The sequence below is a fragment of the Telmatherina bonti genome (genome assembly GCF_933228915.1).
Source record: "Telmatherina bonti genome assembly, chromosome: 19".
In the NCBI taxonomy this organism is placed as follows: domain Eukaryota; kingdom Metazoa; phylum Chordata; class Actinopteri; order Atheriniformes; family Telmatherinidae; genus Telmatherina; species Telmatherina bonti.
In genome coordinates, this window is record NC_136617.1 from 9887611 (window position 1) to 9915500 (window position 27890).

The 27890-nt window shown below is 38.3% G+C and overlaps 1 protein-coding gene across 1 annotated transcript in view; it reads left to right on the forward strand.

Annotated features, from left to right (window-relative positions):
• Positions 1–255: 255 nt before the first annotated feature.
• The window catches only part of grin2da (glutamate receptor, ionotropic, N-methyl D-aspartate 2D, a), a gene marked incomplete at both ends in the record, with an annotated part of 358506 nt that continues 330871 nt past the window's right edge, over positions 256–27890 (forward strand). The window contains one exon of the mRNA XM_079259282.1: positions 256–332. Within this exon, the coding sequence (XP_079115408.1) occupies positions 256–332 (77 nt within the window). The remainder of the gene's footprint in view (positions 333–27890) is intronic.

A 27890-nucleotide genomic window follows, 5' to 3' on the forward strand; every position in this document is an offset into this window, starting at 1 on the left:
ACTGCATATTCAAATGGCTTTCAGGTAAAAGCTCCCATTATACATGGAAAAGCACAGCAAACTGGTTTAACAGGGGGATTTGAAACCTTGAAAAACAGGTAATTATGCAAATAAAGTACAAATCAATAGAAGGAAAGCATCTCTAATATGTTTTTCCACTCTGTGTGACGCTGAGACAGCTTCAAGAAATGCATGTGTCCTTTTACAAGATAAGGCGACGCGAGTGTGTCTCATGTTTTATTCAAAATGTAAACGATGCATCCCTGCCCGAGTCTCAACGGCATCCACATCTGCACCAAGCGAGGAAAAAGAGACGACATCGGAGCCAATCTGTCAGGGAGCTGACCACTTCATTGGACATCAAATCCATCATGCCTGGTGTTAGCTGGAGGGGAGATGAAGAGACTTTCACTATAAAAGTGGTTAATTGACAGACAGTGATGGAGTTTGCTCAGAACATAATTCATGAGTGGGCTTTTCTTCTTGTAGCATCTCACTTTATAGTTAGATAAACTTATTCTAACATTAATGTAAGTGGTCGTTGCCTCTGGCTTCAAGGACTTCTTGCCAAAATCTGATCATTTCTCCTAAAAATTAGCAAAAACAGCCTTTGATGTTTTTCTTACCATGTATTTTATTGTTGTTGTGTATACATTCTGTTTGTTCTGAGAGCACTGACTTCCTTCTATGCAACTTTGCTTTCTTAATATCCCAGAAACTTTCATTCTGACTGTAAAAGCATCTCAAATATAACGTCCTCAAAAAGCCCTTGAGCATATGAACACTTTTCTAACGACTCAAAGTGCTCATCTCAAACGTAGAAGTGGAAGGAGTTTGTACACAAACATGCTTATGAAGCCTAAAATCTGCACATTTCCTTTTCATATTTGCAAACTGCATCCTGTTTGCCTAAATATTATTTTTGATATGTGCAAATAGATACAAGGCCATAACCTCACACAGAAACAAACTAATGCACATTCAGTACTGCTTTGCTTAAAATGTGTGATTTAAATTGGATATTAGTTCTTTAAGTGTACCCACAGGGGTGTTGCTAGACATGCGATTTCCTCTGACTATCACCTTTGGAGCTGGTTGATCACTTTCATTAATATCTTCAAAGCTAAATTTTAGCAGAACAAACCTACTCTAAAATGGGTTTGTGCCGTTTATATCACCATAAAATCACTATAGAAACTAGAAACTAAAACATCTAAACCCCAAAAAACCTCTTAAATATCACTAAAAGTTCTGTAGCTCTCATTAGATGGTCTTTCGGCGCGCCAACGTAGATGTGCAATGAAAACACTTCCTTTTGCACTTACATGTCACCAGACTTGATATAGGGGGTCACGGGACCAGTAAGTTTTCTTTTTTTTTTTTCTTTAATTGTCTTGTCCAGCATTTAAGCAAGCAGACTAAAAACAAAATGTTCTGGAGGCTATGTTCTGCTGAGCAAATTTATTATGCCAAGGGGAGCATTTATAGATATAATGGTCCCCTTGTATTTTTGGTTTCTTGTTTTATTTTTTATTTGTTTTGGATAATTGTTCGTATTACAGAGTTAATGCTGCTGGACCGGACCGGAGAGGATAGAAGAGAGACAGAAAGAGAATACAGAGAAAACAAGAGAAAGAGATAAATGCACACACGTATATACACATACATATGTACACACACACACACACACACACACACACACACACACACACACACACACACACACACACAATGAAGTCCACTTCATTTAGGTAAATGTAAATGTGCCAAACAAATTTTGATTTGGATTTAAGATGCAGACTCGGTTCACCAACAAACGTAGGTCTCATTACATTTCAAGCGGACCAAATACAGGAAGCAGACAACAAAGAAAGTCGTACATTGGGTGTAGCGTTGCATTGTGGGGAAACACAGTGATGGCATTAAGGGTCCTCTGCTTCATCTGTTGTTCATACCATTGTTGCAGTGTATTTCCGCAGTATACTTGCATAAGACTAAATAAAAAACCCAAAACAGCGATAAATTAGTCTCCATGTTTAGCTCACAACAGGAGGAAATTGATTTTTCCTTCTTCACATGGGTCTTGTCCTCTCTTTAGCTAAATACTAGTGCAGCGCCACCTTTGGTGAGAATGGGGATATACTATTATAAAGGTTTGACTTGTTTGACCAAAGTGCAGCGTGAAGACGATCTCAGTCTGCATGGATACAACCCCCTACAGCCGAGTCCCCAATCAGACCGAGTCTAGGGAACTGCCCTGCTGTAAATGCACCCTTAGGTGAAATAAAACTGCTTCATTTGACTTTCCAGAATAGTTTAAGTTAACTGTCTTCTGTCTTTTTTAATATTATTTTTACCTAATCTCTGCATGGTAAATCCCATGCTTGACACAGCAGACAGATACACAGACCAACAGAGTTCTGTCCATCTCCTGCAGGGATTTTGCACACAACTCAGTCCGTTTTAGCTTTCCATCACTAGACGCCAGAGCAGTTTCTCTGAAATGCAACCAGTAAAGTATCTAACCAAAGAAGAAGAAGGGGAAGACAATGCAGAAACTGCCAAATAAAAAGCACCTGAAGAAGGTAAGAACTACAATAAAATATTATTTTTGAACTACTTTACGTCTTTTAGACAGTTATAAACAAGTGGTGCATTCCTGCTACCAACCAGTCCCAAGTGAACTCTGAACTCAGCACTGAACTGACTCAAAGACACACTTTGGAACTTTTGCCGTTTTCCCCGTCACACGGCCCCCATCAACGGCTAATTCAGCATCCATCTTACATCCTGACCTGTTTGCTCTCCCCAGCCAGCAAAAGAATATCATACGATGACTCTTGTTTTGTCCCTTTTTCTCTTTAAATCTTCTTGTGTTTCTTTGCTGAATCAGCAACGTTGCATCTTCAAAACAGCCAGTTCCTTGTCATACCGTTAAGCCAAACTCTGCTGTGATGTGCATCGGGTCCCAGATGTAAAAGTTGTTTAATGTCAATTTTTCAGCCTCAGGACGCTGCTGCAGCAGTGGTTCTAGAGATACACATGATAGATGACACTGTGTCATCGAACAAGTCCATGATGCAGAGTTTTACAGTCAAAAAATTACGTAATGCATCTTTGACAACCACAGAAATCTAAAATATACGTGGAAATTTGACGTATGATGATGTCTGAAATGGATGTCCACTTACGTACGTAAGAAAGCATAAATGGGCCTTTAAGAGCAAATAAAAAACCAAGAAGCTGATATAAATGACATATGGCCATCAGGAGAAGCATCTCTTAGTGTTTATGATCGTTGCAACCTGAGGGCGGCTGGGAGTGCTGATGTCTTTAAGAGGCAGGTTAAAACTTACCTTTTCAGAAAAGTTTTTCATTAATCCTTTCTGAGACATAATTGTTTTCATCCAAGTTTAAGTTTAGTTTATTATTTTACTTTAAATATAACTTCAAAGTTTGATGATTTTATTGTCTTAAATTCCTATCTCATCTTTCTGTTTTTATTTGTCTTTTAGTCTTTCTTACTAGAGCTTTATTTTTATGTTCAATGTTTTTATTTTTTCTAACTTTTATTCCATCTTTAGACCTTTGATTTTTTGCAGTCTTTTAGTCTCCACATTCAGTTAAAGAGGTTGGGACAGCGCCTGGTGCCCGCCCCATGCATGCTCAGGACAAGGGATGATTTTATATGTTGTGTGTGTATATGAATGTCAAAGCTTGTTGGAGAACCCAAATGCAGAGATAAGAGGCAGGGATGCAGAATCAAGACTGTTTAATGTGGATCACAGACGGAACTCAGGGATCAAACACAATGAACCAGCAAAGGAAAACAACATGTGAGGGCTATAAATACACTGAACAAAACGAGACCCGGGTGAATGAACTGAACAAGGCAAACCAGAAAACAAGACGCAGGGGAACTAAACAGGAAAGACTACTAAATAAGAGTGGAAACCAAAATTAAGACACAAAAAGTCCAAACCATGACATGAGGTTTCGCGGGTGCATTTAACGAGTAGTCCTCTTCTTTTTTTTTTTCGTTTTTTATTGTATATTTTTATTCTTGTCATGGGAAGGGAACAGTTAAATATGATATAGGGAATAACCAAAAGAGAGGATTTAATGTCAATGAAAACAGGAGAGAGAAGATGGCAAAACTTGAATGCATTCTAAAGGAAATATATAAAAGATTAAGTTTGTGTTAAATTTACAAATCTGCCACCTATTATAACAATAACCAAGATTCCTTCTCCTGGATCTTTTATTTATTTTGTGATTAAAGAGCTCCTTCCACACTGTGAAATCATGGTCATGCTGAAAAGAGTTGTTGAAGCCATCCGTCTAATTAGAAGCGCCTTGGCATGCATGCTATGTGCACACTACGTCCTCAGAGGCAGGGGATTTAGACGACTTCCTACAGCACCTGTGGCATGAAGTGGGGTTTTTTTTAAAGAGGAAAACCTTCAGTTCCAAAATATCTGATGCTAAAATCCTGAAAGTGCTTTAAAAAAAAAACCCATTGTCAGTCATTTATTAAAGCATAAGAATTGCTTTGACAGTTAGCAAGAAACTCTTTTAATCCTCTGATGTTGATCGATTCACATCGACTTGCATCTCTGGATTTATTCCCCGTAATAAATCATCGATGACTGAAGAAGAAAAGAGCTTTCAGGCAGGAAGACGTAAACCATTTCACACATCTTATGTCAAGGTGGGACTGATGGACGGTTGTAGTGGACTACAGCGGAGGAAGTCATTAGGCAGCCTTGGCCTGCGTGTGAACAGCCAACCCAGCACAGCAAAACACTCTTTCCAACGAAGTCGTTCTCCCTCAGCTAACGCCACAACACCGCACACACTGATGCAGGGCTGGGGTCACGTCTGTTTGATTAGGACCGAGATGTGGACAGAGCCAGTGACTTTTTATTGCTGTCCTCTCCACACCAGCCTGTTGAGGCAGACTGTGACCGTCTCTGAATCGGCTTCTCCACAGTTTCCTCTTTTCCACTGTCGCCCACCGCCCAGTGCATGCTCAGGATGAGGGATTTAATGAAATTCAAGATTTAGTGCAATCTGTTGATGTTTCTTAACTAGAATATTATTCATTAGGATTTAGCATTTACAGATTAAATGACAATAAATTGACTGGAACTATGATGTTGTTGTGAACTGGTGCTATTTATGAAGAAAGCTGAATTAAATTCAGCTTTAAAAAATATATGAAGTTTTAAAAAATATACGAAGCCTTAAAAATGTATAAATTAAAAAAATCGTATATATATATATTCATATATTTGCAAGAGGAAAATGAAGAAAATACTTCAAGAATCATAGATGTCACTAAAGATGTGTTTCCACTACACCTAGAATTGCGCAAAAACTAAATATCGCAATAAAAACACACTAATGGAAACACCTACATTTAGAGAAAAAGTCTCAGATATCGCTAAAAAGTTTTTTATGCTCTCATGAAGTGGTTTTTCAGATGTTTTGATATAGAAACATGTTGCAAAACTGAAATGGAAACACTTTTTTGCATTTAAGTGTCTCTGGATGTGATGTGGGCTGCACGGTGGCGCAGTGGTTAGCACTGTGGCCTCACAGCAAGAAGGTTGCTGGTTCAATCCTTGGCTGGTTTGGTCAGTGGCCTTTCTGTGTGGAGTTTGCATGTTCTCCCCGTGTATGCGTGGGTTCTCTCCGGGTACTCCGGCTTCCTCCCACCATCCAAAGACATGCATGATAGGTTAATTGGTCATTCTAAATTGCCCCTAGGAGTGAGCGTGAGTGTGGTTGTTTGTCTCTCTGTGTGGCCCTGCGATGGACTGGCAAGCTGTCCAGGGTGTACCCTGCCTGTCGCCCAAAGCCAGCTGGGATAGGCTCCAGCTTCCCCGCGACCCTGAATTGGAATAAGCGGTTCGGAAAATGAATGAATGGATGTGATGTGGGGGTCATGACCAGTTCATTTCCAGTAAAGATGGCAACGTGTGGACCAAACAAACAGCAAATTTCAGAGTTTTAGAAAAAAAGCTTCAAAAAGGCCCATAGCAAATTATCTGTAGCAAGTAGAAAACCTCCAGATAACGCTACATGGCTCCTTTGCACAAACTGTAATTTTTGTAAAACGAACAAACAAACGAGATTTTACGAGACTTGAGGCTATAATGCACTAAACACTGTTCAATGGAAACACATTTGCTGTTTGTTGAATTTACAAAATTCTGCAACAACTGTAAATAAGGTTAAAATGTCATGTTTGAATGTGTAATAAAATTCAATAAAGGAAAATCTTTTACACATTTTCACGTGAATATTTTACCTGGATGAGTGAAAATTGATGTTAACTGTATGAAACCCAATGTGCCATATTTGATATTTACCATTTCTGAGACATTTTGTGTCACTTTATGGTAAGAACTTTACTCCAAATACTGGTAAACACAATGTGATACACTCCATAACAGATACAAGGAGGCCGAATTATATAAAAATTTGAAATATCACATGATAATAAGTTGTTTGAGCTAATCTGAGGTTTAAATAACATTCATTGGTGTATTCCAGGTTCCGTTTTGAAGAAAAAATCTTCTGGATAACTACATTATAAATAATGGCTGCTCCTTATAAAAATGCACAATGTGTGTGGTTTGTTGCAACAAAACTGATTTCACATTTATCAAAACTACAGGAATAATTATGGATGACATTCACCATCATGTCCTTCAAAATGTTCATGGCACAAGAACATCATATAGACAGGAACGGTGTTGAATAAAGGTAGGAATGACCAAGAACATCAAAGGAAAACAGATGTAGAGGTGTAGAAAATGGGACCAAAAGCAGACTTAAATGTCTGCTCCTCCTTTGGTAATGTCACTATTTTTTCATGGGTTTGGCCTTAAAGGGTTAAAACAAACCAGTTAAAGCAGTGAACCTTTTTATGTAACAAACAAACCAAATGCTGGTGCATCCGACACACCAATGGCGCCATACGGGTTTCGCTACAGCTTTGTCTTTATGCTAAAGCTTTCAGAAATTGATCTAACAACTGATTTAATAGCAGTTTGAAAGTTCAGAAATACACTGAAGGATATTTAGACAAAATCTGAGGACTTTTCGATGAACATTCCTCTTTAACATTTCCGCTTTTCCTTCTGTGTGTTAGAGTATCACAAAGTCGGTTATTCTTATAGCAAAGTGTGACAGCCTGTGTGATGTGAGCATGCCAACACCACCCGCACAGATTTTGGTGCTTTTATTATACTTGTCAGATGAGTCCCTTCTGTAAAGTGTGTTCTTGAAGCCATCTGTGGTGCGTCCTCCCTCTGATTGATGACCATCAGAATTAGTCATGTGTGAAATGCAGACTTTGCAAAGCGGTCTGCGCAGCAACACACAGACACACAAACAATGCACTTTCCTTTCTGATGCAAAATTAGAACAAATCTGTTTTTCCTCAAAGACTTCTCCATTTCTTTCATAACTACAAAATAGAACCTTAAATTACACTCAGTAAGGAAATAAAGGAATATAAACTCACAGCATCTTCCCACAATGGCATTAAATGAGGGTAACAAAAGGTTTTGCAATGAGATGACATCGGCTTTTGACGCGTGTTACTTTTGATTCTCAGGAGTCCTGATTAGTCATCTGTCATTTTAGTGTTAAATATGACTTTCTGCTACTTTCAGTTTTACTTTCTGTTGCTTCTTCTTGAAATCAATCCATTTAGAAAGCTTGTGTGTTGGGTGTGTGTTTGTGTGTATATTTGAGTGTGATTGGTGGGGCTGATGGATTATTCTTTGTAGTGCTTTCATAATATGTAAAGCACTTTGTGTTACATTTTATATCAGGAAAAGTGCTTTATAATTAAAGTTTGATTTGATGTTTTTGGGTTTTTTTTTTTAATCAATACTAAGAGATACTTTTTTCCCCTGAAAAGATATAATACTTCTTTTGGTGTGCAGCATCAACTTTATTCCAAGAATGGTATAAAACTGAAATAAAATTCAAGAATATCAATATCTGAAACTAATACTTGAAAAAATAATTGTAAATTATTCTCTTAAGTAAATTAAATAAAAATATGATAAAATTAAAAAAAAAAGAAAGCTGAAGAATAAAATAAAATTATTCACATTTATTAAATGGACAATAAAGAAATATGTGTAACTGTGATATGGTAAATAGAACATATGACACAATTATCTTCATTGTAGAAGTAAAATATCCCCCCCCCCCAAAAAAAAAAAAAACATCATTACTAATATTAGAAGCATCATGATGACATCATGACATCTGATAGGCTACCATTATCAAGTGACACTGAAGGAACACACTGTGACAAGGTCTTTGCACGCAGCTCTGTTGCCTAAAATTGTCAGAAGGTAAAACAAATGGCATGCTTGCTTTTAGCAGAGTGGTATAGCTATTTTCAAAATCCCTACAAGAGATCCATGTATCCATTGCCTTTACCCTCCTTTAATGAGAAGAACTGTGATGGCAACCAACAACCTCTGGAGGTAACACACTTCTAAAACACATTTCACATAAATAATACAAATGTTTCAATAAATCTTATGGTGCAGAACACACAAACATGATGCAGATAGAGAGGAACCTCCAGATGATCCATTATGTTGTTTTGAAAGCTGTGTTGAAGCTCATGAAAAGATGTGTCCTTCGGCATGCTGCATATGAAAGACAGGTTGATCGTGCCTGAGCTGCTGGTCATGTGCGGTTTTTATGACGCAGTTTCTGCACAATGTTCTGGCAAAAAATGTCAAAGTTGTGCAGAAGAAAACGTTGAATGTGATTTTTTTTTTTTTATTCTAAATTTATTTTTCATGTTAAATTCAAACTTGACTTTTTTTCAACTCGGGGCACTTTCAGATTCATTCACCATCAGTCAAGTTGTTTTAACGCCATAGTTAAAGGTATGAAACAGTTTCTAATTCTGAAGTACTGGTTGAAGTTGGTTAAGGACTGAAACCTTATGACTTGGTTTAACAACTGTTTGTGTGTGTGTGTGTGTGTGTGTGTGTGTGTGTGATCTCCAACTACAGACGTTTTAAAAGCTGTTATATGTAAGGAATTGTCAGCAGTTTCATTACATCGCAAATCTTTACAAATACGTATCATTTTTGGTTTCAAGCTGCAGGACAATAAGTGAAAGTTGTGTCTATAAACACAAATCAGCAGGATTGTGCACTTTGAACTGTCTTGTTCGAGAAACAAGACAGTTCTGCATGACAAGCAGAGAATTCTGGCCTCCAACTATAGACTGTGTATAAAAGATGGACTGCACCTCTGTGACGTCACCCATAAGTTTCTGAAGAACTGAACTCATTGGGCGGTTCCCACCATTTTCCACCATCTTGGCAGCGTCACGTGTGCCGTCTCTCCCAAAAAGTACAAAAATGGCAAAGAGGTAGAGCTGAGAGGGGGGCTTTGAGCGTGGGGTGAATGATATCTATTAAACTCCGACCTGTCTGTAGCTAAGAGCTAACCGAGCTAACCTGGAGCTAGCAGGAACTAACCAGCTAATGGTGGTTGGCAGGCTAAAGCTAAGTCATGCTGTTAGCCAGCTAAACACTGCTGTAATTTTGACTTAAAATGGAGGAGTTATCAAAAAAAAAAAAACTCCCCTCATAAATCTTTTTTTTTTTTTTTGTAGCTGTAAACATGTTTCCCGCTTGCCTCCAAACCCTTCAGATTCACAGCACCTTTAGCACATTAACTATGTGGAGCAGCAAAGACTTTTCAAGGGTTAATAAACTTTGTATCTTTGTTGTCATGTTATCAGCTGTGGTATCTAAAGGTTTAGGAGTTTCCTACTGCACAGAACTTAAACCAGGTTTTGATTGGTCCATTTTCCCTTCAGGCCACATGTAAAAGTGCCTAAAGGGTGGATTTAAAAGGGACTTCATGTCATTTCAGGGTCTTTTTTCCCCTCTAAAACCTATGTTGTCTAATAGTACTACCATTAATCCTACAAAAATCCCTGTTGTCTTTTATCGCCTGCGAGATCAATGTTAGCATCCATTTACATGATAGCATCATAGATAATAAGTTTTAATGACATTTGGCATTGACAAGACAAAAGTGGAAGCCTGTAGTCACATTTCATCACTGCAGCTGATAACTGCTGCATCTCTGCTGAAAGGAGCAATAATAAAGAGTCCAATCCATCAGCCAGCAGCTGACGGGTGTTTTAGTCATTTTGATGATATTTCTATGGCTCAGGGCTGTATAGGATTTGATTTGATGTGGTGAATAAGCATGCTAGCGATGGTGGTATTCGCGGAGATGCTCCTGTGGTGGGTGTAAAGTGATTATGAAGGATCTTAAGGCAGACTTGATGAGAATCCATCCTTGTTTGGTTTGTTTGGGTCTTATTTCTTCCTCATTGTGCCGCTTCTCAGAGCTCTGACATGCTGTTTTAACAAATGATTTTTTTTGTCAGTGATTTTTTTGTCAGACCTACCCTGACAAATAGATTTGTTCTCAAGGGAACAGCTCAGATGGAAAATCAGCCTTATTATTATCATTCAAAGTGCTGTGTGTGAAGATTTGAAGCTTTTAAACAATTACATAGAATTCAATATATATTTTTGAAGTTTTACTTGTTGCCTGACAAAAAGGTTCTTACTGTAATTTAAATGGTTGATAATAAAAAAAAAAAAAAAATTAAAAAAAAAAAAATAAAACTACATTGTCTACAGTGTCTGAATGGTTTTGAGGTCATACTGACATCCGTTATGCACACTGAAACCTCGGTGCACTGCAGCATCAAGAAGATGAGAAACAAATGTTTTTTTTTTTCTTTCTTCCAGTCTGGGATATCACATGACATATTGTATCATGTGTCAGCAATTGGACACCAACACATTGATCATTTCAAATGTCAGTCAGTCATTATCCTAAGCGCTTAGTCCGATTAAGGGTCGTGGGGAATCTGGAGCCTATCCCAGCAGTCTTTGGGCGAAAGGCAGGGTACACCCTGGACAGCTTGTCAGTCTATCGCAGGGCCATTTCAAATGCGTGTTATTGATATTATTGATGATTCAGCAAAGAAATGTAAGAGGTAATGAAAGGAAGATAAAAAGGGAGAGAGGAGGCGACAACATTAGGTTGACTTTTTTTAGCAGGAGAGAGCTTAGAGAAGAGACAGGATGCAATTCACTGAATGAATTAACCACCGCTGATGGTGTGTGTTTCTTTTTTTTGGGAAGGGGCTCAAAGTTTTTTGGGAATGTACTTTAGGATTCTTTAAAGGTGGAGTATGTAAGATTTTCAATATTTTCAAATTAAATTAACTAAAAGAATAACTACAATCATAATTAGATAGTTTTTTTTAAACATGTAGGTTCCAGTCGGTCCATATTTGATGTGTTATTAAATTACAAGTTTAATTAATGACAAAGACCCTTCTTAAATGTTTGCCTACCAGTGAAAAAAGTGCTTTTTGTCATTTGTCATTAATTAAAACTGTAATTTAATAACGCATCAAATATGGACAGACTGGAACCTACATGTTCAAAAAACTATCTAATTATGATTGTAGTTATTTTATTAGTTAATTTATTTTTAAATATTGAAAATCTTACATACGCCACCTTTAAGAATGGAAAAAAAAAAAAAAATTCTATTCTAGTAATTTTTTTTCCTTTCAGGAAGCTATGAATTTTTAATTTCTAGTAATTTTTTGTAGTTTTGAAAATGTAGGATCTTTATACTTTACTCCCCTGAAAGGAGTTTCTTTTTTCTTGCATTCATTTCATGACTCTATTGTTCAAGTTACTGAATTAATTTTAAAAGAAACAATTTTGCTTTACATTTTAAATACTGCATATCATCAGTATCAGCAGTGGTGTAGTGGTCCCTCGAGAAGTGGGTATACTCTAAATTTTTTTGCCCTTGTTTTAAAAAACAAAACAAACAAACAAACAAAAAAAATAGCCCAGAAAAACATTGTTTCATGAAAAGTGACATTTAAGACTACTCTATTTAGTTCACCGCAAAAATCCATCAGTATATTTGCTCATTGTTACATAATTTCTGTACATAGAGCTGGTGAGAGACAGGCTCATAGACTTATGTACATATATCTTCAATATGTCTATGTTAAGGCTAAAGTTAATGCAGCTGATGGCTAACTGTTCCAGTGTAACCTTAGCTGAGCTGCTGGGAAATGTAGCTACATTTGTGGGGATTTTTGTAATTGTAAAAGCAGCATCACAGGGAGCTTAGAAGTTTAGAAGTGGGTATACTCTATACTGACTGAAACAGAAGTGGTTATACTCCATATCCCTGCGTATACCCTGGACTACACCACTGAGTATCAGTAAGTAAAATTAATCTATATAGAGATTTTTAACAGAAAAAAATCTCTAAATCCTTTACAACAAATATAAAAAGTCATAGCAATAAAACATAAATTATTTAGAATCTGAAAGGTAGCTGAAAACTTGCCTGTATAAAATGTCTTCAGCTGTTTTTTAAAGGACTGAACTGTCTGTGCAGCGTAAATACAGTGAAAGATCATTCCACAACCTTAGTGCAACTGCCTGAAAAATCTTGTCCTCATGGGTTTAAAATGAAGCACATTGGGTCAGTAGCAACCTCTGCCTTGATGACCTAAGAGCACAGGAAGAAGAATGAGGTTTCAGCATGTCGGACTTACACCGGTAAGCTTACATTTACTGGCAACCAATGGTAAAAGTCCTACTGCAGCATTTTGTGCTGGTTCAAGTTTAAAGGAAAACATTACTTCCTGTAAAGTAACCCTGAACTTTGGCAAGCTTTCACACAGTAATCACTTTTACGTACGTAAATGGGGACGTGTCTTTTAAAGGGTTGCCACCCTCAAACATTCATGTATCTTTTACTTTGCCGTAGATGCTGGCCAGTTCATCCACTAGGGGGCTGTATTGATTTTGATTTCACTTCCGTATTTTGCTATTGGCTAATGCACCGCTTTAAAACTATTTACAACCACCTGAAGATTTTAACTGTTTTCAACTTGTGTGGCTTTTTATTTAGTGTTTCCAGCATCATCTTCTTCCAGTAATTTTGTTTCTCTGGTTTGCTCTCTCTGCTGGTTGCATGTAATCAATACTTCTTAACACTGACCCTGTGATTTTCAGTGGTATTGCTTACTGTTCTGCATTAAGTGGTGGATAGCTAAGCCCCTTGAAAACTGACAAAATTACTCGCATAACGGACTCAGAAGACAGACCAAACTGTCCTTCTTCACATCCTCACAAGGGAGTTTTTTCCTTCCCACTGTCGCCCATGTGCTTGCTCAGGATGGGAGATTGAGTTGGATCCTCCAACTCAATCTGTTGGTTTCCTTATATAGGCTATTATGATTTGGCTTTCATTGTGTTCTTTTTTTCTGTCTGTAAAGTATCTTGAGATGGCATTGCCATGATTTGACGCTATCTTCTCCATCCAATATAACATTGGTTAATTTAGCATCCGACTAGCATCCTGTTTCTTCTCTTGGCTATTTCCAGCCAGTAAAAGTCTATCTGATGATGATTCTTGCCTTATCCCTTTCACGGTTCACGTTCAAATTCAGTTGCTGGGATGTAACACGTTGCTGTAAAACAAGCACAGCTGCCATGTGATACCCTGGTGCTGAAAAAAGAGTTGCGAAGTGCAGTTTGTCGGTCCTGGGAATGCTACAGGGCAGCAACAGCTGCATACTCGTGCATTAAAAATGCCTCTGTGCCATCAAAATGAGTCAAAAGCACACAAGTATGGCTGCAAACTTATTTAGTGTGACTTAAAAGCACTGGTGCATTTTATTAATACAGAATAGAGCAGAGTTGTTTGGCCAAATGTCAACTCTTTCTCAATGTAGTAATTTCAAACAGCACAGGCGTGGTTTCATAGCTAAAGGACATGCATCCTTTTTACACTAAGCCTTCATCGTTTTAAAAAATGCAAATGTTGTTTTTTATTTGGAAGCTGTAATCCTCTCTATAGATTGAAAATCCTTTAAATTAGGCCAGGAGGGCCCTCATGTTTTCTGTGGCAGGGTTCCAAGGTAATTCATTTTCCTCTCAGTTGAGGAGATTGTTTTGACTTTCACTCTGCTGTCTAAATTTCCCAAATTATAAATATGCAGCTTTTGCATTAACTGACAGTAATTTGCTGTGTTTTATTCACACACAGCACAGACAGTGCACACATCTACAAGCTCCTTATTTATTAGATGCTTAGTCGCAGCTTCTATTGTCCAACAGAGGATTCGGAGACTCCTCATCAGGTTTTTCAGTAAATTGAACTTCCAGAAAGCCTTCATCTCCCTCCTCGCCAGGTGACCAATAGCAGCTGAGCTGTGTCGGCCATTCCTGCCAGCCTTCTGGCTCTCAGTCCTGGCAAAGTTACAATGATCAGACTACTTGATGAATGTGACCAATTAAGAGTGAATATGTGAGTCAAAGCTGGTGAGTCTGCAAATGCAAAATCATACTAAACAGCACACGTACCAAACATTCATCAGTGATTCAGACCATCTGAGCATTTGGCTCCCGGTTCAGTCTGCTAACCCACGTGGAATGATTTATTTGGCCGAAAATACAAAAGAAATTATAATGTTTTCGATTGCTTTGACAATAAGTTGCTATTTAAAAATATATATAATACTTCCGCTTATTTTTCTAGTTCAGAAGGTTTGTTGTGTTTCTGGGACACAAAGTACATGAAAGAAAACAAAATTAAATGCAGAGAAAATACAAAAAAAAAAAAAAGAAAGAAAGGCAATGCTGTTATAAAAGAAATGCAAATGAGCACTGAAAAGCATGAACAGGAAAACAGCGTTGTTGAATATGAGGGGAAGAAAATCTAAAAATGTGCAAATGAGTGGAAATCCATTTTAGAATTGAATATTGTTGCTGTTTTTCCAAAACTCTGTATTTATTGATTTATCTTTTATTTATTTTCCAGGGTAACAGTTCACCAACAGGAATGTGTCGTACGCTGGGTTTATTGTGAGATAAAAAGTTCACTTATATGCTTAATCATTCTATTTAATTTTCAGAAAGTGTTTTGAAGAATGCTGAGCATCATGGAAGACTGATTACTTCTACAGAGGAATGAAGGTCAAACACTGGAATAAATTGTTCTCCAATTGGAATATGTATACATACATATTCCAACGGGAGAACAATTAAATTGTATTTATTTATTTTCATATACTATGGATGAACTATTTTGTAATAGAGCCAAGTTCCATTGACAGACTTCGGTTGCTAAGGTGACATTTATGCTCTTACTTGTATTTTATTGACATAACTTTACAGGATGAACAAAGGTGAGAGAAGGATATGAAGTTGGAAAAAGGAGAGAAGAGAGGAATTCCTAAGAATAAAGTGAGCTGTGTCTGGATTTTCCACTCACTTATGGACTAGCCGATGTTTGGGATATTTGTTTCCCACCTGTGAGTTGATTAGCTCACACCTGCAGGCCATCAGTCATCACTCCTTTCCTCTGCCTCCCAGGTTCCTCATTTATTGCTCTCAGAGGCTTTTTGCACTTGTTTGGTCAGAGTTTTTATCTGATTTTACATGTGGTTCATTTTTCTTCTCTTTACTTTTGGTCTTTTTTGTGTCCAATGGGATTTTTTTGCCCAATAATCTGGACTTTTGTTTTTACTTTTTGCCTTTTCTGGATTTTTTTCCCCCTGTTTTCATTCCACTTCTGGTAGGAAATGGTTTTTATTCCTTTTTTTTATTTTTCCCACTTATTTCCATCTGCATCCTATTGCAGCTGTTGCCCTTTTCTCTGCATTTATTCTTCTATTTGTCATCACGAAGAACTGTTTGATACGCTATTAAAAAACACAAATTTACCCTATTTGCCTGATGCAGTTTTATTATTTTTAAATTATTTTATTCTTCGTTAGATTATCTGTCAGATGAAAGAATAAAAGAGGAGGATGGCGAGAAGCCAAACATGAGCAGCAAGAGGAACTGGGTGAGTAATTAAACATTTCTTTACATTGCATAAATGATGCTTGTAAGACTGTGATAAGAAAATTAAAATGAAACGTGATTTTTGTGGTTTTCAAACCTTTTTTGTGCCTAATGCACGACGTGGAGCAAATTAAAAACACAGTAAATATGAAAACTGTGGCAAGAGAGAGTCTTTTTACTGATTAAAAAAAAATAAAAACCTGCAAACAGATTTATGACTGAAAAGTTTGAGCATCACCTCAACTACATTGTTAGGTGACGTGTGTTTTTAACTTTTGGCAAACAGCAGGAGTATCCAGCTCAGGTCCTGGAGGACTCCAGCAGACTTTTAATGTTTCCCTGATCCAGCACACATGACTAAAATGAAACAGCTCTCCTTCACAGCTTGTTCAGTCTGAGCATGTTGACCCATCAGTCTGATCCAGGTGTGCTGCAGCAGGGAAACAACAAAAACCTGCTTGGCAGCAGCCATTAAACCAACTCTGACCAACTCTGGACACACACATGAAAGAAGGTCTAGCTTTCCTTGGTGCAAATATATTTTCATGTGACTTCACCAGACTACAAATGTAAAGTGTGTGTGTGTGTATATCTATATCTGCAGCTGCTGTTCTGCTATGGCTCTATGCCTTAAATTGTGTTGGTGCACCTGAACCTGGCATAACGGTTGTGTGTTTTTGTTTTGTGGTTGGGGGTGTTGCTGGATGTTATGAGCTGTTTCTGCCTTGTATTGAGCTTTGTTATCATGTTTCAGTTGCTACATCAGAAATTTTCACCCAATGACAACAGTCTGACTGAACATCTCTGGCGGGAAAAGAAAAGCTGTGTTTGTTTGTTTGTTTTCTCAGAACTTGAGGTATGTTTGGTTTGCATGTTGGCAATCACCTGCTTCTGTCAACAGCTAGCACACTCAAGATGACTCCATCCTTCTTATGACAGGAAACTTTCAGGAGATCATATACGGTTTACTTGGATAGTATGTTGTTCACACAGTGGTTGCAAACAACATACATAGTTTGCTCCATGGAACACCCACCTACTGCTTGTGTGTTTTTATTTTTTGATCCTCATTAGATCTGTTTTCCTTCTGACGATCAGCTGGTTCCTTAGATGTACTTCACATTTGAAAATAAACACTTATGCAGAGCTTGACGACAGTTGTTTCTTTTGGAACCGGTGCTTTTACTGCGTACAGGATTGGTAATGTGATTTGTATCCGCTTCAGATTAAAGGGGTGCTATGATGGTATTTCAAGTTTTCTGATCTTTCTAAAGTGTTGAATCCTCATCAGACATGTGAATGGCACCGTTTTTTATCACCTAAACGCATGTTTGAGTTTGAGTTTCAGCACGCTCTCCGTTTGGTTTCCATGGCGACGAAAAACACTTTGTTTTACAGAGTTTTTTTCTACTTGGAAATCCTTGTGACGTCCCGGGGGATAAGGTTCGGTGATTGGTTACCTTCTACTGGTTAACAAGGGCATGTACAAATACATCAGGCGGGTGGAAAACGTGGGATAAAGTTATTTCCAACGATGGCTGGTGAGTTTACCAAAGAGAGACATCCTGCTGCATTCGTTGCTGTGGGTTGCTGTTTTCCACTTCGTTTTCAGGCTCTGATTCAGGTTCCAACATGCAGGGCTGTATGCTATGTGTTGACATTGTATTTTGTTTTTTTATTGAGTTCATATGAGCCTAATCCTTCTGTTTATGAGATGTTACAATGACGGCGAAAGCAGTTGCGGTGCACGCTCCCGATGTAGTGCAGTGGCGGGAGGCGGGGCTTAATGCAGAAGAGTCTCAATCCACTTGTTTTGCCCGCAGGCTGATCTGACAGCCTACGGAGAGGGTCGGTCTGAAGTAAATAAAGCCATTTTTGACAATAACTCGATCAATCCCAGCCCTTCTGGTCTCAGAAATAAAAATAAATTAGCCTGAAATGCACATAATAGTTCCACTTTAAATAACTCCAAGTCCTCTACAAACTCTGTATTATGTTCAGTCCAAGTTGATCCGGTATCATAAACCCATAATGATGCTTTGGTGGTCATAGGCAGCACCTGGCCAGACCTGTTGTAAGCTAAATTAATAATTTAACCCCAAAAATATGTGATTAGAATACTTGTTGAATAATTCAACTGAACTGGTTACTTTTGGTACCTTTTTTTAAAAAAATGTAGGAGAGATAATGCATAATTTAATGCATAATTGTTGAATGTATGTGGAAGAAACTGACAGGGTGGAAATACGCTTGTGTACAGTATGCATCAGTGTGTCTGGCCTGCAGCAGTTTGAACTCCACTGGGATCAACAAGGAGTGTCTGTCTCAAGAGGGATTGGGTGAACTTTGAAATTCAAGCCTCAGGGAAGTCGAAGCACACAACTGTCAGCCTAGAGTAACAAGGTGAGGAAACTAAGGTTGTGTTCTTGCTGTGAAAATGGCAGAACAACCCAGACGTGGTCACTGAGAATGAAGTAAATGACTTTCATATGCAAGAAACTAAAGCTGGGTCATATGTTTTAGTCCAAATGTCCAATACCCAACATTTGTCTGGAAAAAGCCGTTACTTTTGTCAGAGTAAGACCAATGAGACGCAGAGGAAAGGCTTTATGATATAATTTAGTGATCTATAGCTCTCTTAAGCCCTCCAGAGTTGTCATGACAACTTTGGCTCCAAAAGAAAACCCTGAATTTATCTTTATTTTTGTGAAAATCACATGGCAGACGGTAAAGAAGATGCTTTACTGATATCTTGACGAGTGTTAAAAGAAAAAAAGTGGTAATGGCAACCAGGCTGACTTGAAGATTTTTCCTCAGCTGGTTGCATGAGACTCTCTGCTCTGTGCCAGATGCAGCAGTTGAGACTCTTTCTGCCAGTCTGAAGCTTTTATGCAAATGGTTCATTCTCTGCATGGTATGTCAAACAACAATGAAGCAGCTGAATAGGCTTACTTTTCCTCACTGGCAAAGATTTATGCTGAGACGGCAGCAGCTTTCACATGGTTGATGCTGTTTGAACATCACTCTGAACGCTTGTGCTACACCTGAAGATTGCTTCCACTTTTAGGAAAAGGCCCAACAAAGTGAAGCAACTGGACAGAGTTTTATTAGAATATCAAAGTGCTGGATTTCTTTGTGACCTTGGTCTTAGGATTGGCGAGCTCCATTAAGGGTCACTGTCATTGGAGCTTTAGGCTTGTTCCTTTACTCTGAGAGCAGGTATTTGCTGAACCACACGGGGTTAAATTTATGAGGAGTTCAGGTGAGGAACATGATAAAGCTTTATCTGCGAAGGAGGAGGGTAGCTATTGATCTATAGTCTGCAAAACGCACCCAAAGGCCAAGGCCATCAATCTGGACAGTGTTTGTCTTGCAAAGATGACCACTAGGAGGAACTTGGAATCATGATCGGAGTAAATGGTGATGAAACCGCAAAATCCAGCATGATGAACAAGATGGTGACAACAAAAGTAATTTTACTTTGTCGATACTGAATGCATTACTACTGATCAGAGTTTACCTCAACAACAACCTTTTTATTCCCCAGTGTAGCTTTCAAATCGCTCATTTAAAATGTAACTTTTAAAAACCAAATTACTTCTATAACTGAAGAAGTTGGATTATTTGTATGTAATTTGGATCATTTTTGTTTAAATATCATTAAACAGGAGTCTCACTGAATTCAAATAAATAAAAAAAAAACAAAAACAAATAAATGCTTTTTTTTTTTTTTTTTTTTTTTTTTTTTTTTTTCCCCCACACAGTTTTAATAACTCAGTTCTCCTACTCAGGTAAAAATGATGATGCTCACATTTCCAAAGGGACATGACTGAAAACATTCATCAAAAGTATAAAACTGATTCTTAACCCGTGTCAGGTCCGCAGGTCTTCCTGAATAAGTGCAGTTGTACATGTTGATCTGTCTTTCCTGTCCTCTCCACCCCAACCAGTCGAGGCAGATGGCTGCCCTCCCTCAGCCGGGTTCTGCCGGAGGTTTTCTTCCTGTTAAAGGGGAGTTTTTTCCTTCCCACTGTCACCGCGTGCAGCTCAGGATGGGGGATTGGATCGAAGTCATGATTCGATGCAATCAGTTGGTTTCTATTATAGGATATGTATGAATTGGCTTGAAATGATGTGTATGTTGATTCGTGTATGTAAAGTGCCCTGTGACAACATTGTTGTGAAGTGGCGCTATACAAATAAAGTTGAATTGAATTAATTAATGAATACACTTCAATTTATCCACATTGAGCCCTTAGTTTCTCAGGTATGTTTAATCATAAGGACACATCTGTACTATTGGCAACTTATGGTTGAAATTTATATTTTAATCACTTTACAGAGTTGCAGTCACTAATCCTTTATTGTGGTGGTAGATTTAAAGTTTCAAGTATTTAAATCTGAAAACTATTCCTGCCTGTATTTACTGTATTCTAATTCCTGAGCTGGTCATCCATTTTATAGCATACTTATACTTAAATTTTCATTTTTGTTTCAAAAGATGCTTGGCATGTACATCTATCTTTTATGGATCCATTTAGATTTATCCACTTTAAGACCTCAAAAAGGCTCAAAATGTGTGTATGTGTATAAATTAGGGTTGTCATGTAAACTGGCAATGCAATGGGGAGAAAAAAGGTATACGCCATGAACGCTTTCACTTTCTCAAACTCTCTGGGCTCCATGATTCATCACGAAATGGCAGAAGCTGATTTAAAATGTAAAGTATCTCCTGAACTGCTGAACTTGCCAATCAAAAGTAGATGCTTGTCCTCAGCTCACGTGTTTGTAGGAAGTTGTGTTTATGCCCCAGAAAGAAGACCTGAACTTGGAAATCAACTGTTCCACGGATATTTCTGAATTTTAATGAACCTGAAAGTGTTTGCATGATGTAAGCTAGCTCAGCTGTTAAGGCCCACAACTGTACTGTGACGATACCAGGTTGATCCGGACAGACTGGAACAGTCAGTGAAACCTTGTTCCACATTTTATTTTTAAACCCTGTCAGATTTTTGCCAGGTTGACATTTAACAAACCCTACAGACATCTTGTCACTGCCGTCTGTGATGTCATATTTCTGTCAGACTGGCCTATATGTGGACTCTTATAATGCTAATTTCCTGTTCACTTTGTTTTATTCCCCTGTGGGACAAACCGATAAGCTTCTAAATGTCACAAAGAGTGCTAGAGGAGCTGGAACGGGGCCTCTGCTGAAAATAGTTTCACAAGCAAAGATTTACTGATAAAAATACATTTAAATGAATTAAATTAAACTTCACTAAATTTATACTTGACCCGATCCTTTTTTTTTCTAGTAACATGAAAAAGAGGGTAAAGGAGCTTTTAAAAGGAATTTCTTTGATCAGTGAGTGCAGCTGAATGCAGGATACCTCTTTGAGCAGGCGAAGTAATTCTCTAGCCGTGTTTCTAAACTTTTATTCTAAGTAGTGACACGTTTATACAGAATAGCTTGGCTGAATTATTGTTGTAGTCTATGACCATATATACATTAACCCTTATTTCTTTTATTTTATTCATATTCTAGTCGCCCTGCGATGGACTGGCGAGCTGTCCAGGGTGTACCCTGCCTGTCGCCCAAAGCCGGCTGGGATAGGCTCCAGCTTCCCCACGACCCTGAATTGGAATAAGCGGTTTGGAAAATGAATGAATGAATGAATGAATATTCTACAGTCATTTTTCAGATGTTTTCATCCAAAGCAACTTGCATGTAAGAGTGAAAACAACACAAGCACAAATATTAAACAGTAGAGGACATGATAGGAAGGTGTTAGGTGACTACTGTGAGTCCAGATGGATGCAGATGTTGGTAGGTAGTACTACAGGCTTTTTTTTTTTTTTTTTTCCTTCCCACAATATTCCCAATGTTGAAATACAAAGAATAAAAACCACGATATTTGTTGCAAAGACCTGGTCTATGGTCTCCAACTCCTCTTACAAATAGTTATTCACTTCCCGTTAGTCAATGAGGGTCATCAAGTAGACTTATACCAACAATCGTCCTATCATGGCGATGTGGTTTGAATCCTGCCCTTCAGAAGCTTTGCTTAAGTCCATTTATCGACTTTTTAGAAGTGTTCATTTTTTCTGCAGTTGGACCCCAGAAAGAAAAGCTGTGTCTTCGCTGCAGCTAATGAAGATCTTAGTAAACTACCATCAGGAGTTCAAGGCTTTGATTGGATGATGTAAAATACCTGGTTAAGGTTGGCCAGTGGTGTGGTGTTAAGCACTGTTGCCTCACAGCAAGAAAGTCTTGAGTTTAAACCTTTTGTTGGGGCTTTTTGTGTTTGCAGTGTGATGATCTGGTGGCCTGCATGTAGTCTTCCTCTTCCCTAATAGCAGCCCTGCATTGGAAAAGTGGGTGTAACAAAGGGATAGCTGGAACCCTCTCGTGCACACAAACAAACATGCTTCTGAAATGCATTAAGACCCATTTTAGTAGCTTCACATGGAATAATAATCTGAGAGCCACAACCTTTATGGAATACTGGACCCATCAATGTAAATCTTCCCTGAATGCATCAGGGTTGTGATCTTTGAGCAGGTCAAGGGAGCTGCATTTTCCAGGCCTCTTCCACTGCCAAGAGCTGCAGAAATAACCTCTGGAGGCACTACAGTGCAAATTATACAGGTTATTATAAAACCATTCCTGTGGCTATTTTCAGGCCGAGGTGCTCCTGCATCAGTATGCTCTGCTACAGCGAGCGGCGCATGAGCAAAGCCAGGCTCAGATGCATATATTACCATCATGATCTGATCTGTAGAAAGCTCCACACACGTCCAGCAGTATTTTCTGTTGTGTCAAGCAGGTGTGTGTGTGTGTTGGTGTCAGTTCACACACAGCTCTTCTGTTTTTCAGTTTCATCACATTGCTGCTATTTAAAGACACGGACCAGTCCTGAACTGTAACCTTTCCCCATAAGTGTTATTTGCAAAGTCAAATATGATTCATGCTTGCACTTCCCCCAGCTGCGATGCTTTATTTGCCTCCATTGTAGCCCACACTGTCCGTTCCATTCAGCACTTTCAAACACAAGCATGTATTCTGACACGGGTTTCCAGGTTTCCTCCAGATGGGTGTGTGTCAAAGTTAACTTGAAGAAAACTTCACTTAAAGGTGACTTCTGTTCATTATTTTTGTGTTTTTAAGTATTAAAATTGTAACAAACCTAGTGGGGACGAAGTCCTTCTCATCAGCCCCGTCTTCTGTAAATTTAATGATTTATTCTCCAGTATTGTTGCTCTAATTGAATGCATGAAGCCTTTTTGAAGCATCTATTTTTAATTAATCAGTGAAACCTCCTTAAGCACTGGATGAAGCAGTGGGATGGAAAGTGGACATATGATGCTCACACCAACTCTCACTCCAGAGACCCAAATTTGCAGCCTGAGGGGATGTGTTAATAGCCTTTCCTCTCTCTCTCTCTTTGGCACGAAGCACTGGTGCTGCTTCCTCTGGGCTTTTTGTCCCCACCAGGAAGCATCCTCTCTCCTTTTTAACAGGAAAAAACATAAAAATGATACAGGCACTGAAGCAAAAGGGTAAAAAGAAAGAATTGCATGGACACAAGCTGGGATGTGTGCACTCTGAGGCACAGACCCCCCCCCCCCCCCAACTAAAACTCGATTTGCATCGTTTTTATCAGAAGCTTTTATGTGTATGAAATGCACAATGTTACATAAATCTCCTGCTTAGTGTTACTGCTAGCACCATGCAGCTCCTGCTGAAAGCAGAGCTGCTACAGCTGGAAATACCAGCTTGGATACATGAATGTTTAGGGAAGGGAAATCATTTCCACTCTTTTTTTTTTTTTTTTTTTTTTTTTGATAAGTGCTGAACGTTTTGGGCATGAAAGCAATGCTACATTTGCAAAACCGACTCACAAAACCAAGGTCAAACCATTAAACTTTTGTACATCTGCATTCTTCCGCGCGCCAAAGTAATTATTAATAAAAAATGGGGCCTGTCTTGCCCCATTGTGCACCGCGGCCATGAGGACATAACACACTGATAATTCACAGCAGCAGCTGTTCGCTGAGATGTCAGGGAGACCCGAGTGTTTCTGTTCACTTTCTCACCTGGATCCCAGCTTTATTCCTTTTCTGCTGACTCCGTCCTGCTCTCACCTCCTCACAGATACCTTACTCCATCTTTCAGTTGTCAACCAAAAGACCATAAAATCTATCATGTTCTAACATTTCAAGGCAAGGTTTTTCTAGAAAACAAGGTGGTTTCACTTATTTTGGATTTCTAAAACAAATGTCAAGTGGACCCCCCCTAATTTGGGGAGCATCATAGTTATATAATGTTTTAATTTGGTTAATACTTGACATAATATGTACCCTCTTATCATTATGATTCTTCATCTTTAGAAGAAAATTAGAAAAAATTTCTCCTGTCCTTCCTTTCCCTCCAAATCTCATCCTATCAGGAGAGTTATCAGCTCTTTTTAGTCATCATATTGTCCTCATTTTCAGCAATAATTCACTTCTCTCAACCATTTCAGTGTACAAGCAACATGTTGTGGACATAAAAATAAGGTTAAAATGTTGGCAGATGACAAGTTTCTTTTCCCTTTCCTAATTCTATCATCACATTGCTGCTTGGTAAACTTCATTCTGTCACTTTTCCAGTTGTATCATATCATAAAAACTGTGTATAAGTCATTACTGCACCATCATACATGCAGCTGCTGTACTGTATCAGTGAGCTCCATTAGTTTAGCAAAGGCCACATTTTAATCAAGTTGCAAAACGAGAACAAATCCGAGTTCATCAGTTACCCGAAAGATGAACTTTAAATCCTCTGTTTGAAATGCATAATATGTAGATATTGTCAGGATTTTTTCATTTCAGAATATATTTTGTTCAATTTTGTTCTAACATACGAGTTGTGCTGAAGAGTTCCAGTAAAGCCACTGGTCTGATGGGTTGTGGTAAACGGATGACAAATCCATTCAGAGACCTGCAACTTCAGCTTTCTGATGTTGACATGGAAATGCTGGACATTTACTGCAACTGTGCTGGATGCAAACACCGCTTTGCTTTTACAAGGTTACTTTTGCCATTTAATATCGAGGCTCAATGCCAAGTGACCACCTGAAAAATGCTGATGGATTGGTTTTCTTCTTGCCCTGTTGTATATTTTAAAGGAATCGTCTCTGCCTGAGAACAAAATGGAGAACGTAAAGAGTTCAAACTGCATTTCAGTGATGCATTATATTCATTCCATTTTGTATACCTTCAGTTTAGGGTCATGGATCTTGGAGCCTATCTCAGCTGCTCTCAGGTGAGACTAGGTTGCAATCTGGATGGGTTCCCATTTAAACTAGGGGGTGGGGGGGTTAGAAATACTAACATAACACGCATGTCTTTAGATGTGTGAGGATCATTGAGTAGAGAGAACTGGGATAATGTGCAAACTCCACAAGTTTCTTGCTTTGTGGTGGTAGAAACACCACAACCCTGCATTTACTAATGGCAAAAAGAGATCTAAATGTGTGTATGGAGGGCAAAGCAGAAAAACTCTGGCTTGAAAATAAGTAATCCTCTAAAACTACCAAATACAGCCTTAAAGATGCATTCTGTAACTTTTTGACCTTAAAACCCCGTATGACTGGTTTGAACACGCAACATCTCTAATTCAACAAAGAAACGCAAGAAGATTTAGAGACAAAACGAGTCATCGTAAGGTCTTTTGCTGGCTGGACAGAGCGAACGGGTCGGGTAGGATGCAGGATGGATGCTGAATTAGCCATCGATCGAAGACGTGTGACGAGGAAAATGGCAGAAGTTGAAAGTGCGTCTTTAGGTCAGTTCGGTGGTGAGTTCAGAGTTCACTTGGCACTGGTTGGTAGCAGGAATGCACCAACCTTTAATAAAGGACAGCATAACGCTGCCGTAATTTAATTCAACCTGAAAGATTTGTTGCCAAAAAGCATTGATGCAACAAAGAAATCAACTTTTTTTTCAGCTTTTTGTCTCAATTTTAGCATAAAGCTTGTGATTGGACGAGTCTGCAGCTGCATGCCGACTGCTTGCTGCATCCTGTCCATAGTTTGTATTTAAATGCTGACTGAACCTCACCTGTCGAACTCTGCTTTAGTTTTTTACTCTGGCAGAGCTGATTTCCTTTTGGCCAATTTACAACAAGCAGCACGATGTAAACAAGAACCAAGATGGCCGTCCGCCTGCCTGTCTGAGCCCTCCTCTGATAATTAGGGTCTATTCTTTTACATGTCAAGCAACCAACTGTTGTTCACCTTTTTCTATATTTATGCCAAGAAGACAACAGACGGAGTTGGCTGTGGGGAGAACAAGCATTCAGAGGGGAAAAAAGAAGAATGCAGGCCACCAGATCTGTATTTATCTCTTTCTCACACACATACAGGTCCATTAACAATGATGGGCTGGGGAAGATAAAAGCTTGTGCAGGGATCATTTCATACTCCACAGTTCAGTAAATAGTGAGGGTTTGAATCCAGATAAGGATGGACAAAAAGCCCTATTTTTCCTCTCTTTGTGCTAAAACCAGTGATGTCTGGTGCTACACGTTGCTGGGAATTCATTAAAATAAACTCCAACACCAGCCATTATTTACATCTCACCCCATAATGGCTTCCCAGCAACTCTCGATCATGCATGTGCGAAAGGCGCTGCAGTCTGAACGAGAATTCAGACTGCAGCGTTTGAACGGTTTTGTGCTAAACGCAGGCAGTCGGGCCATTTTCATGAGATGGGAAAGTAATCATCTATGGGTTGAAATTATTTTCAGATTTGCATGATTGGCCAAAGATTTTGAGAGCATAATCTGTTATCTTTGGCAAGAAATTGGTGGAAATGTTTCAAAAGGAACAAATTAGTTTAAAAAAAAAAAAAAAAAAAGCTCAAGTAGTAATTATGATCCACTTCTATCTGTTTATGGGAGAAGGTAACAAAGATGAAGACATTTTTAGTCTCTTGCTGTGTGAATGTGCAGTGCATGCTTTTCATCATTGTTTTATTAATATTAACAGTGTTTTAGCATTAAAAACAGGAATAACATCACTGTATGCTGAGCAGTGTTGCCAGACTAAAGAGTAAACGGATGAAGTGCATCCAGTTTAAAGTTCTTTCTCACCGTCAGAGCCCTTCATGAACAGGATTGGTTTGTCAAGACTTCTCAAAACAAGTAAAAATACTCTTGAAACAAGAGAAATTCTCTGGCATAAAAACTAATTATCTTACTTTAAAAAAAATAAGCATATGTGTACTTAATTTAAGATTTTTAATCTTAGATTTCAGTTAATGCAGTGCAGACACAAAATATTTTCAGCTTTTTACTGCAACAGAATTATCAATAAAGCAATTAATTTGAATTAAACTTGAATAGTTTAAAAAAAAAAGTTTATATATATATTTTTTTTTATATTTTTTTTTTAAAAGTTTTTTTCTCCAAAAAAAGGTGTGTAAACTTATAGATTGTTAAACTTAGTAAAACTTTATGATCGCAGTCATTAAAACCCATTTTTCTTCTCTCAGGATAAACCATAATTTCTGTATGAATGTAATAATTTTTTATTGGCACTTGCTGAGAAGAGATGCTGCTTGAGATTTACTATCTAAGGCTCACGAGTCTGCAAATCATGATCATCTTGGGGATTTTAGCACCTTTTTGACATTTAGTCTCAGAAAAGAGGCTTTATTAGAGAAGAGAGGCTTTAATCAGGGCATCATGTTATTATTTAATCAGCAAGATATGTAAGGTGATTTTAAACAACTGACATTGCTGCTCATTTCGTGTCTCGCTGAGTCAAGAGCAACTTGGCGTCCACATAGTTGCAGGCCTCTCCGAATCTGGTCCTCGAGGGTCGGTGTCCTGCAGGTATTGAATGTCTCCCTACTGCAACA